This window comes from Zonotrichia albicollis, chromosome Z, assembly GCF_047830755.1.
Source record: "Zonotrichia albicollis isolate bZonAlb1 chromosome Z, bZonAlb1.hap1, whole genome shotgun sequence".
Lineage (NCBI taxonomy): Eukaryota > Metazoa > Chordata > Aves > Passeriformes > Passerellidae > Zonotrichia > Zonotrichia albicollis.
This window is the reverse complement of record NC_133860.1, coordinates 33,617,374-33,632,765: the sequence shown is the minus strand read 5'-3', so window position 1 is coordinate 33,632,765 and position 15,392 is coordinate 33,617,374. Positions and strand designations below refer to the sequence as shown.

Sequence of the window (15,392 nt, the reverse complement as noted above, 5' to 3'; positions counted from 1 at the left end):
GGTACTGAGGAAGGAAGTGAGCTGTTTTTTCCATGGCATTCAGCAGGCAGATCAAGGCCTGGAAGTACCATGTGGCAGCACCATGTAAGAAATGTCCATAGAGCCACAGAGCCTCCTCTGTGCCATGTCACATCCCTTGCTGCAAGTCTGGCCAGCACCTGAATACTGACTGGTCTGTGGATGTGATACAATGTCTTGTGCATTCAGGGCTGTCTTTGTTAGCTCCACAGTCATCCTTTTGTTAGGAGCCTGATTTCTTCCTTTGTTCTGCTGCTGCTGCCGGCCTTGATCACCCAATTTTCTCTTCTTCCAGCAGCACTTCTAACCACTTCTTTGTTCTGTGGATCTGACCAGGAGAGCTCCCTGTCAGAAGTAACCACAGGAAGATTGCTCTCCAAGCTCTGTCTGAAAATATGCCTTCAGGTGTATTTGAGAAGGATTTGGCAGGTATCAGGCTATGATCCTTATGAACTGTGACCTGCATGTTGCCTTAGATACTTACTTGGAGGCTCCCTCTGTGATTCTACAAATACTTCCTGCTTCCAACATTGTTTTTTCTACAAGTTTTATTCTTAAGCTGTGGCTGTAAGAATTGCTATATTCTTATGCTTAGGCAGCATTCACCACAGCAATGTCTGCTTTTGTGTGAATGTAAATGCCTCAAGTATCAAATTTAAAACAAAAAAGTGTAGTTATTGCTCTTACTTAAAATAATCCTTTTATCTCTCCCCATGTGTCCTTTGATTATTTTCTGGAATTATGCTGTCTAAACAGTACTGGCAACGTCTTTAGGGAGTGAACCCAGGTCTCTTGAGGAATAATGAACATTAATCAAAAGATGTTCCTGTTATGTAAACTCATGTTATTGTACAGAAGTAACCATCTTACACACAGAAGCATGTATTTGGAAGGGACCCGATGGATGTTTGAGAAAAAAATAAATCCAGGTTTTCAAGTTGTCTATTTTTTTTTAATAGCTATTCAGATCAAAATCTGGGTGCTCTTTCTATGGTGACAACACCTGGAGAAAATAGTCTGTTGTGTTACATGCTATGAAAATAAATTATCAAAATTATCTCAGCGCTTAGTTTCAGTGCAGATTAAAGCATACACCCTTAAGAACTCTGGAAACATGAACTGGTTAGTACTGGTGCAAGTACCTGTTAGAGGTAATAGCACACCACCTATCTACCATTTTTCATGTCTAAAGGAAGCAGTAAGAATTTTATTTCACATTTCTTGCCCTCAAAACTGCATGCACCCGTCACAGCAAAAATAGTTTTACAGTTGGTTCTAGAATTTATATGTAGGCAGAGTACAAATAACAGCTGTGAGTTACTATACTGTTTTTATGCGCAAGGACTACACCTAAAATACCAGACTTAAAGCAGATTTTGGCAGATGATGTGCATTAAGATGTGCAGAACACACTGGATGTGTTTTGAAAAATTGTCCAAGTCCTGTCCTCAAGAGATGAGAGTCTGCATCTCTTTGCAAAACCGCATTACTGTGTCTCTTGAGTCCTACAATTAATGGAAGTTACTGATAAATACCTGCAAGAAATATGGATGCTCATATTTAATATTCTTTAAATTAGTTCTTATAGTGGGTGGGCACTAGTGCTTTTGAATGTGTAGATGATATATAAAAATCTGTACAGCTTCTCATGTCACAAGAAGAAATTCTGCACATAATTTAAAGAAAAGGCTACTGCTCCACTTCTCATGCAAGTTGATAGTCCTTACTCAATGGCCAGTATGAGGAGAGTGAAGTCTAGGCAATCATCTTCCATGTGCATTTAACTGGTCAGCAGAAGGAAGAGTTTGCAGCTAGAAGTGTGCAGCTGCTGGGAGCTTGATGGCTGGAACGTGACCCTGGAACATGTTCAAATCACGCTGATTCCTTTTTCCCATCAGCCTCTAAAAGGCAAATAATATTCCTCATCAGACAGCAATCTTCTACCCCAAAAACATGCAAAATGAATAGGAGATTCCACGTCTTTCACAAAAAAACTGGCTTCTATTTGAATTTCTCTCACAACTCAAAATCTAGTATTTTATCATTTCCTCAGGGATTGCCTTGCCCTTGGCAGAGCCTGGAATGGTGTAGGATATGTTTTTCTGTCAATAAGATAGTGTGAAGAAGCACTATGGGAAACATTCCCATGCACAGATGTGAGGAAGCTTTGCTCATGTTCAGTGAGCTGGCTGAAGGTGATAATTATCACCCTGGTCTGGAAACCAGTATAATCCTAATAATTTGGTGCTATGCCTGGGCTAGTAAGACTTGCTTCTCAGTCTTGGGAAAATAGGGTCATGTATTGAAACATTACTAGTAATCCTTTAAGAAGCTGATGATTAGCAGCAGCTGAACAAATGGTTTTCTGTAAGGTGATGAGTGTTTTGTACTGTAACAAAGCTTACACAGGATTTAGTTAGCTAATAACTAGAAACAAATGGTCTCCCTCTTTATTTCCAAAGGAAGTAATTTATGTAGAAGAATAACTCAACAAGTACATTGCTGTGAGATCAGTCTGATGTATATGTGAATTCTCTAGTTTCATAAAGTACTTAATTAGTTTTGCCAGTCATTTTCCTGTAATAAATGTGTGGTTATTTTTGTGCAGTGGAAAACACTTGTATATATTATATACCTTAAAAAGATGGCCAGAATTTTCAGAACTGAACTTTGAAGTTTAGGTTTAAATCCATACTAAAGTGTATGTAGTGTAGTTAAGTGTGGATTTAGGACCCTAGCTTCAACATTCTTTCCTTAAAACCTCTGATTAAATTCCTTTGTATTACATCTGCAGTTGGGTGGACTGATGTCTGACTGCAAGATTTTATTCATGACAAGAAATTTAACATATGGCTTTCTAGGCCTTCTGTGTGTCAGTGTCCCAAGGGTCTTATTAGGAATAGTTGAATGTAAGAAAGTAGAAGGGATTTCTTGTTTGTTTTAATAACAAGTGTATACTTATGCATCAGGAATAACGTGCTACATCTATTGGCATATGTCATTCATGGTGCCCTTTTTGTATGTTGAGAGATAAACAATACATGTCTAGGTCCACTTTGAGTATTGAAGTTTTCTGATCTGATTAGAACCAGGTCTGAAGTCTCCATCCAAGTAGTAGGAAGTAAAAATAAAAATGTACAAGTGATAGTTGTAAACATAAGAAAGTAATGCATATAAAAGTAACAGTAATACATGAAATAGAAATCTTATTATGAGGCTTTTATTTAATCTGGTTTTGTATGTAAGTGCTGGCCAAAATAAAATCTTGTTTTTCCTCAGGTGAGAGACCTCTCTATTGCATACTTCCTGGTTGGACTAACATACCTGTATGTTGGAGTGATAATTTTTGCATCTTTTCCTTCTCCACCATTATCCAAAGAATGTATTGAACAGGTGAGATACTTTACTGTAGTATATATTTCAAGGAATCACAAGATGGTTTTTTTGGGAGACCAAAGTGGGTAATGTAGTCCAACCTCCCTACTCAAGCAGGGCTATCCCAGAGGATATGGCACAGGATTGCATCCAGATGGTTCTGGAATATCTTCAGTGAGGGAGACTTCAGAACCTCTGTGGGCAATCTGTTCTAGTCCACAGTCACTCATGCTGTGAAGAAGTTCTTCCTCATCTTCAGTAGGAACTTCCTGTGCATCAGTTTCTGCCCCTTGCCTCTTGTCCTATTGCTTGGCACCACCAAGAAGAGCCAGATCCATCCTCTTGGCACCCTCCTTTCAGATGCCTGTATACATTGATGAGGTGCAACAGGAATAGGCCCAGTTCCCTCATCCTTTCCTTGTAAGAGCGATGCTCCAGTCCCTTGATCATCTTTGTAGCCCTGAGCTGGAGGCTCCACTCCAGGAGCTCCATGTCTGTTGCACTGAGAAGCCCAGAACTGGATACAGCACTCAAGATGTGCCTCACCAGGGCTGAGTAGAGGGGCAGGATCACCCACCTCGACCTGCTGGCAGTGCTCTTCCTAATACATGCCAAGATACCCTACTTGTCCATAACCTTTTAATAAATATGCAATAAAAACACCCCAGCTACTGCTTCTTGCTGCATGATTCACCCTGGCAGGAGCATCTGTGCTAGACTGTGGTCAGTTGGTGGGACACCTTATGGGCACTACCACGAACAGATGAGTAATGCTTGTGTTATCTCATTTATATTCACAAATGGTTCCCAATATTTCAGTGAAAAACAAACATATAATAAATACTCTGTGAAAGTGATGAAGGACCAAAATGAAAAAGTGAACAATTGAGCTTTTCATTTCTTTAGCTTCTTTAATCCTGAGAAGTGTGTGCAGTGACTCTTTGGGATTCCAGAAGAAATAGAATGTGAAAGCAAGTTTGTTTAGACAGGAGTCCCAACTGCAGTTATGTTTGAAGTCTGACCTCTGGAGTCTGACACTGGTGAGCCTTGCCAGCCGAGTTCTTCTGATAATAGCACCACATGAAATACTCTATGAAGGCCAAAAACTCTTTATCTGCTTCTAGGCAAAGCTGATTTCCACGCCCTAAATTGCTTCAGAGATAGCAGTTATCAGTGGGGGATCCATGTTATGCCAGGTGTTCTATAGCTCTGGCATAATATTTAGCAATAAGGTGGCATTTAAAGGCTTCCTCTGACTGTGGATTAGTTAGAACTGGTATCACTGTTAAACAAATTGTTTTTTTAACCACCTGAAATAATTTCACAGGATGAAATCCACATTTAAATAACATGTAATGAGTGATTTCCTTCCCATTTATTGTCTGAGCTCTCTCAGGTACTTATGAAGCTGTTTGTATATTTCTATGATGTTTAAATCTTATAATACTTTTTCAATGTTCCCACTAGTAGTGTATGATCCCTTACTCATTTGTATGTAATGCAGTTTTACTCACTAAGTAACTGTTTTTAATAAGTAGTTATGGTATGATAGATAAAAGGAGCATATGAATCCATCTGCCTAAAAGGTCAGGTGGCCTTTCCACAGCCTGCATTGTTTGAAGATGTTCAGAAGATCAGAAAGCAGTTAATTATGTAATACTAGCATTAACACTGACATCAGCTTAGTAACATTCAAAAATTGGTTGTTATTATGTGGCAAGGCAGTTGTAAAAGAGGGAGAGGGTTTTTTATGTTATGGAGTTCATTTAGCAATTGTAGTTGTTTGGGTTTTGTCCCATTCTTTCTGGCACATAGATATTGAAACCCAGCAGATATATGTAAACAAGCCACCATTGATATGTAACATTACTTATATGTTTAGAATTTTCTAGATAACTTTCCCAGTGATGACATCATGTCGTTTGTTGCAAGAATATTCCTGCTGTTCCAAATGATGACTGTATACCCACTGTTGGGCTATCTGGCACGAGTCCAGCTGTTAAGACAGTTTTTTGGAAGTGCTTACCCAAGGTAAGGAGTCTGTTTCTTGACAATAGTTTGGCACACTCTGCTTAACTGGCTTTCTGTTGTCAGAAACTTGGCTAGATTTTGGGGATTTTCTTTGTACATTAGGTTCATTTCATAAGCTAGTTTCACAGAGTTTGTAGAGTCAGGGTGAATGGGCACACCTGCACATCAGGACTGTTACAGTTTGCCAGAGCAGAATGGGGGAGGGGGTTTCTTTTAGTTTAGCTCTTCCTTTTATCAATAAATAGTAATTTTGTCAACACACTCCCTTTGGGTTATGCAATTATATGACAAAAGTTGTACAGGGAAAAAAAAATGTTTAGTCCAGGAGCATTTAATCTAGCAATCCTTAAGCTGTGAAAAATATATACTCCAAATACTAACCCTTCAGCATGCCATCTTTGTTTTGATCGTGCCTGATTAGTAATCATCCATCTGTTTTTAAACAGAGCTAATAGCTGAGTGAGTTGTTACTTGTGCTATCTGGGCTGCTGCTATGCTTATAAAAATAGCTTTTCACATGCTAATTTCAGAGATGAGCCACACCCTTGCATTTGTACAGTGTCTGTACTCCAGGGAAGAGCTGATGCAGATTTCAGTTTTAGTTTGGTTTCTTAAATAAAACCTAGGACATTTATATTTGGAGTACTGGAGTACTGAATATGTCACAGCTGAGAAGTTGCCATTAATCTCCAAGTTTCTTATTTTGTATTGTGAACTACTGTTGATGGAGGAAAGGAAAAAAAAATCTCAGAAAGGAATGTGTATTTCCTCTGTGGCATCAACAGTTTAGGTCTGCAGAGATGTTGTTCCAAGTTTCAGGTTTCTTCTGAATCCTGAAATAGGTTCTAGAAACTGAATGCCTAAAATTAGGCAGTGAAATAAATGCCTGCTTTTTTTGACTCAGAATTGTATGCAGTTCAACGTTGGGATTTTTAGGAACTGCTGCAAGTTACTGTTGGAAACAAGGCCATTTATTTAAGTGCTAAAGATGGATTTCACAGCCACTGGGAAATAATCTTGTCCTCTATATTATGTGGATATGCCTTTTCCTATCTCCTCCCTCTAGTTACTCTCTGACCAGAATGGTTTTCATTTCCCTCACGGGCTCTCCTAGAACCTACAGCTTTGTGCCAGTCTCTTCTCAGGTTAATTCCAGCTTGCTGTTTTAAGCCTTTGTGGTATGATGGATTTGATGATGCAGATGCTTGCTTCATTCTTGTCTCCAGGATGTCCTGTGGGTAGCTTCACTCATTTTTAAATTTACTCAGTTTTAAGACTCCTTGTAGTGAAGTATTTAAAGCTTCTGAGAAGTTAAAAATGGTTTCTAGGAAGCCATATAAGTCTCTCCAACTTATAGTGATAAGGTAGCATATTCTGGCTGATGGGCTCTCTTGCTCTCTGGCATCCCAGGTGTCTCAAACACAGCACAGAAATCACTGAATTAACCTTCAGGTTCTGGCTTCTGTGCATTTACAAGGTCAGCCCTTGTATTTTTCTATGCAGTGAAGACTTGCTGGAGGCTGGTAGCAAGCACAGAACATGTCTGTGGGAGGATAGTAAAGATTTACTGCCTGGTTGTTGAGTGTGTCTTCATGACTGGTTCTCACCAGTCACCTAAGATGACAAATCTCCTTTAGTAGCACTTTATGACCTCTCTAGGAAAAACTTCCGTATTTTCGGTTTTCCCCAGAGCTGATTTTGTAGGGATATGTTTTACAAATATGAAGCTTTTGCTTTTATTGACATAGACTGATATCTTACTGGAGAGCCTATTGATTCACTCTGAACAACCTACTTGGAAATACTAATTTCTGTAGCTTTTTGTGTAGGAAAATGAGCACCCTACTAATAGTTGAATATAGTTGGAATCTTTTCTCAAAATCCTCATTAATCAGGGCTAACAGCTCTTGGGCAGTAAGAAGATGGATCTGTACAAATTCGTGCTTTACCTCTTAGATTTTTCTGTATAAGGCGAATATATGGAGGAGAATACCCTGGGTCATATGCCTGGAGAAAATTTTTGTGTGAGTAGTGAGCCCAAAGGATGAAAAAGGAGGCAAAGAGCAGGATCTCTGTTGGCAAGCTAGCCTCGTTTAACTCTGTGATTCTATGTGCTAAATCACATATCTTTTCATGCATGCATCTTTCTTATATTAAGTTTTCTTTGCAGGTGAGAGAAATGTTGTAAATTTGCCTTCTGACTATAATTTTCCTGCCAAAAAAGTCAGACAACAAAGTCAGAAACCCGTAACAGAAACACCTTCTCCTTCGGTCAAAGTCTCCATTAGAAATTTTCCTATCTTCATTTTTAAGCTGTTGGGTGCTTTACATGGAAGCTCATTGATTTTAAAAGCCAGGCTTCTTCACATCAGCAGTTATTTTCAGGTGTGGGTTCCTGCTACTGCTGTAAGTGGAGGTAACAGATACCCATTAAGTTAACAAATGGAGTCCATGGAAATCTGTATGGATGCAACTTAAAGCAAATAGCTTGATCTCACACATGTTTACAGGGCTGCCAGATAGTTTTTATTTCCTGGGTGTGATTGTATTGCTCAGATCAATTTCATTCTCTGGGTTTTACCCCTTTTTCTTTATCTGAAACTGATTATAATAAAGTGCCAAGATACTAGTTTCCTGGTTTGGAATTTATAGTCTAGATTTTTTTATCTAATCAAATGCAAACTCTACCAAAAGTAGCATCATGGTTAATATCCTATTTTTTTCTGGAAAACCATGAATTATAACTGGATGATTATGAGAAACTGCATACTCGTCTTCAAATGACCTTTTATTGTCTGAAGACTTGATTTTCATCTCTTTTGTGTCATGCTTTTTATTCTGTAGTGCTGTTTTTCTGTTAACAACTCTGTGCTGTGTACCTGTAGTGTATCCTACTAATCCATACTCTTGAGTGATGAAGCAGCTCAGCCTCTCCAAACATAAGTGCTTAAACAGACAATATGTAACTTTTTTTCCTCCAGGTTTCCCAATAGACATAAGCTGAGCAGTGGGAGATGGCTTATCTGAAAGGAAATGGGAGTCTTGTCTTCCAACAGTCAGAAGGAGAGCAAAAGCATCCTTGATTCTAAGAAAGAATACTGTACCTGTATCAGTGACTTCTGTCTCTGCCTATCTTAAACTCAAAGACACATGTAGATGTGCTAGACACAGCAGTCTTCTTGCAGGCATCATCACAGAGAATCATAGAGTGGTTTGGATTGGAAAGGACCTTGAAATTCATTTGTTCCAACCCCACTGCCATTAGCAGGGACAGCTTTGACTAGACCACGTTGCTCAGACCCCCATCCAAACTGGCCTTGAACACTTCCAGAGGTGGGCCATCCAGAGCTTTCCTGGGAAACCTCACCCTTGCAGTAGAGTTTCTTCCATGTATTTAACCTAAATCTCCCTCTTTCAGAGTGTACCCATTCTTCCTTGCCCTGTCACTCCAGTTCTTGTCAGAGGATCCCTCTCCCGCTTCCCTGTAGGCCCTTTCAGGTACTGGAAGGTGTCTCTGAGGTCCCCACACAATCCTCTCTTCCCCAGGCTTAACAGCCCCAGCTTGCTCAGCCCATCCTCATAGCAGGGGTGCTCCAGCCCTCACCAACCTCCTGGCCCTCCTCTGGACTTGTTCTAACAGCTCCTTTCATCGTACTGGGAACCCAGAGCTGGATGCAGTGCTGCAGGTGGGCTCTCAGCAGAGCAGAGCAGAGGGGTAGAACTCCTCTCTCATCTGCTGGCCAATGTTGCTTTGGATGCAGCCCAGGATTCCCATGGCTTTCTGGGCTGGGAGCACTCACTGCTGGCTCATGGTGAGTTTTTCACCAGCCACCACCCCCAAGTCCCTCCCCACAGGGCTGCTCTCGATCACTTCTCTGCCCAGCCTGTGGGTGTGCCTGGGATTGCCCAATGCAGGTGCAGGACCTTGCCCTTGGCCTTGCTGAGCTCCCTGAGGTTTGCAGGGTCCCACCTCTCAAACCTCTCCAGGTCCCTGTGGATGCCATCCCTTCCGTCCAGAATGTCCCCTGCACCATACACAACTTGATGCTGAGGGTGCACTCAATCCACAAATCCTTCAGCCTTTCTCTACTTCCTACAAAAGATTTAGAAATGAGAGAAGACATCCTAATTCCCTCTTTTATTTTGCAAAATGTATGCTAGTAAACAGATTACAACAGGGAAAGTGATGTACTGGGACAAAACCCAAGGAACTGTTCATTCTCTTTGCTCTCCCTGGTGTTGTTAAGGAAGGCGAAAATTCTGTGTATTGGGTAATTGCTTTCTTTTCTAAAATGAGATATGTTTGTAATGGCATCATTTAACAGCTGATTTAGGGCCAGATGCATGTGCTTTATCTGCTGTTTCTTGCTTGACTCTGGATCTTCTTATATGTACAGAAAGCCAATTTGTTATTATGTTACTGGCTCTTTCCTACATTAATATTTGTGACAGAGATTCCCTTGATTAATTATATGGTGTGCATAAAGTGCTTTAAACATTCATCAGATGATTTTTTAAAACTTTTTAACATCTTTCCTGTTCTGAGAGGTTAAATAAGGTGATAGACAAAAATCACTTAGCTTTCCTCAATGATTGTCATCCCTTTACTCCATGGTAGCCCAGCAGACCTGCCAGTTCTCCCGCAGACATATGTCTTCTGATGCAATGAAATACATTCTGTTTGCATGCATGTTTGCTTGTCTGCTCTTCATCTGACTTCTGCCTAGCTTCTCTTAAAGGTTGTGATTCATTGTCTTTTGACCAATGTCACTTGAGTGAGATTTCCAGGAAGAAAATGCATTTTTAGATACAGAAGCCTCTCAAATATTCTTACTTGGGTGATCCTGATTTTCTTCTTTCCTTGCTTTCCAATTTCCCTTATTGTGTGTGTTCATCCTGTGACTCCATGCTGAGTCTCAAACTTCTGAGAGAACTTAAAACTTGAAGGGATTTAAAATCAGTTTCTGTCTTAAAATTTCCCCTGTGCTAGGGTTTGGTTTCACTGTTTTTGACATGATTCTTACTTTGAGGATGCCAAAGTTAATTAGATATATATGGTCACTGCTGTTCAGTGACTTCAGTGGGAGAGAACTTGATGGAACCAGCCCTTCAATAATGTTCTGGCATACAAGGTTGTTTCTCCCCTCTGTCAATCTGAAAGGTTAACCTTGCCAGCAGAGAAAAAAGCAAGACTTAGGAGATAGCTTGCGTTTTCTTCTAATCTTCTTCCCTTCTCCTTTCCATTACCATTTTTGTGGGATTGCAGGATTTTTGCAGGTGAGCAGTGATTCCCTTTGTAGAAAAGAGCTAGAATCTTCAACTGCCCAGCTGAGAGTATGGAGACTGAGGACAGAAGACTTGCCATGGGTGTGCTTCCTTTGTGAATTACAGCCTCTTTCAGGCAACCCAACCTGTGCCTCAGAGCAGTAGCCCTACCCAGGCTGCCCAGGCAGACAGTCCAGCCCTGGCATGGGCCGCCCAGCTCTGCTGCCATTGACCATGATGACGAAAGTTACACCATTTAGAAGACACCTGTATGGGACCAGGGTGATTAAGCACAAACAGGCCAAATCTTTTCTAATCTCTAATGTCCTCTAAATACTTTTCATCATATAATTGTAATAAACAATGGTGTGGTTATTTCCCCTGCCTCCAAATGCTGTTTCCTGGCTGTCCTTTTGCAGTGTGTTGTGAGCATTAACTTTACTGTAAGCCAGTGTCAGGCTAAACCTGAACAATTCAGAACTTACTGAAATGTCACAGGCTATAAGAAATACTTGTCCTGTCTGGAACACACCTGCATGGAGCTCTAGAGTCCTAAGAAATGTACTGCCTCAAATAATGTAGCTACTTATAGCCCTAGGTACCAGATTTTACTTAATTCAGAAGAGTAGGGGGTTTTTTGGTAAATGGTAATGCCTTTCTCTCCAAAAAGATCAAGACGTTTTCCTCATCCTGGAGATGAGCTAAGCTGAGCTGTGACTATCTGCCTAGGTAAAAGAAAGGATTTGCTGGTTAAATACCAGTTGTCCACTGTCATGGTTACAACTCAGGCTGTTTCAAAAGATAAAGAAAGGAGCAAGGATGTTCCAGGGGAGAAGTGCAGTGTAATCTTTCACATTGAAACAGATAGGTGCAAAACCTTTTCAGACCTGCTGATTTTGGTATTGTTCTTGAGGAATCTGATTAATCTTGACAGAGAAAACTGCAAAGCACTACTCCACAAGTACTGAATTGCTTTGGAGACTTCAGCATTTGAGGACCATTGTTTTCAAATGAGCCAGAAGACATTGTCCCCCCCTCAATCTAATAATCCTTTCCCAGATCAAGAAATTGAAAAATGTTTCATTTCACACCAAAGATACAGACACTCCTATTTGCTTTCAAAATTTAAAAGAATCTAGAAGTAATTTTTTAAAACAACAGCTTTGAACAACAAAATCACATCTTCAAAGCATGCCAGAATAAAATACTTCAGAGATTTTTCAGGTTTTCTGCTAAAATACTCTGAACTGACACAGATTTGTAGAACATTTTTGAATTGGTCAGCCTGCCCTGATTTTAGTCCCTCTTGCTAAAAAAAACAATCTTAGCAAAAAGAGAATGGAAGAAGTACTGTCATTTTATGTGTCCATAAGCTTTCTGCTACAGTTGTGTGATAGTAAGATCTGTGATCTGCCATGTGTAGGGAGAGAGGAAGTAGTTTTTCATGGCAGACACTTTTTTGTGGACAGGTCAGTTAACTGGCTTTCCTTAGCAGTATTAGAGAAGGTGTACACATTTGGTCCCTAAGAAGTCTGATTCTTGGGATTTTATTTTTTGTTCATGAGGTCTTACCAGATTTATATCCGGAAAAAACTTAAACAGCTGCTGTAGTCTCACTGCAGTTGTTCATCTCTAATGTACACCTCTTGCACCACTGTTAAAATGTCATGTACAAAATTGAAGAAATTTTTTGTCTTTTTATAATAAATGTTAAAAGATTGAAGGTTAAAAAAAGTCCATAGCTTAAATTATTCCTTTGTGTTTTAATTACCTCCATTTCCCTGAACTTTAATGAGACTGTTTTATGTCTTTAATCTTTCTTCCTAAGTTGGAAACTAGCAGGCAGCCTTTCAGGTATAGCCATGGAAGCTGTCACTTTTTAAAAGTTTGTTAGTTAGATCCTCCATAATACACATACTTTCTACAGTGAAGAAAAAATTAGCCTTGACTTACAGGTTTTGTATATTTTTGGAAATCATATCCTCCAGAAGGATAAACAAAACCTGTAAGTATATGCATGTTTCCTCTGTGAAAATTCTTTTTTCCCGTCATAGAAACAGCTGTGTGACCAAAATATCACAGGTTTTCTATTTCCTGACTTTACCTTATGCTAAAATATGCCAACATTTCATATTCCCGAAAGAAAAGTGATACTTTCCTGAGTCTTAGCTCTGTGCTGCACAGTGCTCTGCACTGAATTTGTCTGATGCATTAAAACCTGTTTTTGCAGAATAAAAAATGTCCGGTTTTTTCTCATCCTTAATGCAAAAGGAAAGCAACGGGAAATTATTTGTAAAAACAAATTCAGCAAAAAAATTCAGCATAAATTGGGTAGGAGCAAGGAAGTTCATTACAGTTAATATACTATAAGACATCTAGCATTTTAAATGTTTGTCCTCTATCAAAATGCAGTAGAGTTCAAATTTTAATAGTGTTTGTAATGTTTTCCACTTGATGCATCTTTGCCTTTCTTCTGGTTTCCATTAGTTGACTTTGAGCAATTCAGATCGTTCTGCGAACAAGCTAATTCTTTCTTGTGGGAATTAAGTTATACAGTATTGTTTCTTTGGTATTTGAATGTCCATCTGAAATACTTGAGTGCTGAGTACCATGTATGATGTTTTTTGTAAGAATTGCCAAATTGCACATTTTTAGTCCTTAAGAATATCTTGAGTCAAAATACTAGATATTTAGAAATTGGCATTCTGACTATTCAGTAGATGACATGTTTGCTGTGAAATCAATTAGCTTTAATAGAGTGAGTCATGCAAATGAAAACACCATTCGTGTACCAGTTAAATATTAGAGTAAATGAAGGACAGTGGTGGTATTTTGTAATAAATATAACAGATGTTAACACTCTTTCCTCATTTTCCTGTAGCCTTTTCCATGTGCTTATCCTGAACCTAGCCATTGTAGGAGCTGGAGTAGCAACGGCAAGATTTTATCCAAATATAGGAGGTATCATAAGGTGAGTGTTGTTTGTTTGCAGTGAGCTTCCCTGTGGTGTTACTATGTTTGTGTCTTGATACTGAAAAAGAGCACTAATAATACCTTTATATTTTGTGAAGCTTATGCCTTCTTAAGTTGTAAATAGCGATTTGGTGTGTAAACAATCAGCTGGCAAAGTTCTGACATCTGTTATTCTGCCTCTGTGTCTGAGGTGGTTGAGTTTTATTGGAGGTGTACTTTAGGACCTTGTAACTGTACTCATAAAAGAGTATGGTGCCAGAAGAAAAGTTGCTTTGTTACTGTGTTCTTCTCTCAAGTTTCTGTTTTGTATTAAGACCATTGGAACCTGGGTTGAAGGTCCATAATAAAAATCCAAGAAAGCAAGTGGCATCAGCGTGTCTCTAAATGATATCTTAAATTTACTATGTTGATGAAAAGGTAGGATTTCTATACTTAGAAAATATTAGAGGAAATAATAAGGAACTCTTACTTTACTATGTTTGACGTCCACATATTTATATGCATTGTCATTTATTCTTGGTTTGCATCTTTCCTAAAGCAACCAGGAGAGGGAGGTGTTTAAAAATACCGAAATCTGCAATTACAAAACCAGAATGGCAGATTTGGGTCTGACCAAAGTAGCAAAATAACTTTCTTTTGCTCAGTGGCTGATCTTTGAGGGTTTTTCCCATTTCCTCTTTTTCTTCTGTCTCTTCTTGTAGTAAATTTTTTTGTATTCCAGTAATAGAGATGGTCAAGTAAATTGTCGTCATAGACTCTTAGAATGCTAGAATGGACCTTAAGGTTGAAAGAAACCTTGAAGCTCATCTGGTTCCAACCTCCTGCCATGGGCAAGGAACACCTGCTGCTAGACCAGGTTGCTTAGAGTCCCGTCCTACCCAGCCTTGAACATTTCCAGGGACATGACATCCGTAGCTTTCCTAGGCAACCTATTCCAATGTCTCAGCACCCTGTCAGGAGAGAATTTCTTCCCGATGCCTAATTTGGTTAAACATTTTGCAATACATATCTCTGTTTGCAAACTGGTGCTTACCTAATTTGTCTATAATGTGCATAGTAACAAAACACGTTGAACAGTGGATTTCCAGCAGATAAATTGTCCCTTTACAGTCTAACATGCATGCTTGCTAGTTAGACTGATCATTCCTTGGAAAGGAATGTTCAAATATATGAAACAAAATATATTGTTACTCAATAACATTTGGCTGCTTAGTAGGTGAAAATAATGAGAACATTTTTGTAAGCAAGGGATGGGTTAGAAAAAGAGTAGTTAAATGTTTCACTTGCTGTGGTTGATCATGTAACCAGAAGGGCATGTTGTTCCTTTTATATCTGAAGAATGATTTGCTAGAAGCTCATTAAATAAATGAAATTAAATAAGAATTTTATAAATTAAAATAAGAATTGCAGATTCAGGAACATTTCTATATTTAAATACTTTAATATGTGTTCTCAGATGGTTGGGCTGCAAGGAGGTTTGCAGTTCTGGCCATAAAGGATGTGTAACAGAGGATGCACTGTCCAGACTCTTTCTGCAGCATGTTGACAAATTTCTCCAAAGAAAGTAGAAACATCAAGTCTTAAGTAAGGGATTTAGTTCCCAACAGCATCACAGGGTGTGACTGAAAGGACAGAGCCATGTCAGAGTGCAGGTACAAGCAAGCAGGGGGCTGGACAACACAGAGGGTGGTAATTAAGTGCTAGTGAAGGAGGTAGAAGTCAGTAAGGAA

At 39.3% G+C, this 15,392-nt stretch overlaps 1 protein-coding gene across 6 annotated transcripts in view; it reads left to right on the top strand.

Moving 5' to 3' along the window:
- Positions 1–15,392, top strand: part of SLC38A9 (solute carrier family 38 member 9) — a 46,167-nt gene that overhangs the window by 28,863 nt on the left and 1,912 nt on the right. For all 6 annotated transcript variants that reach the window (XM_005490651.4, XM_026795631.2, XM_074532642.1 and 3 more), the window contains 3 exons: positions 3,298–3,411; positions 5,276–5,424; positions 13,571–13,660. In XM_005490651.4, coding sequence (XP_005490708.1) covers positions 3,298–3,411; positions 5,276–5,424; positions 13,571–13,660 — 353 coding nt within the window. The remainder of the gene's footprint in view (positions 1–3,297; positions 3,412–5,275; positions 5,425–13,570; positions 13,661–15,392) is intronic.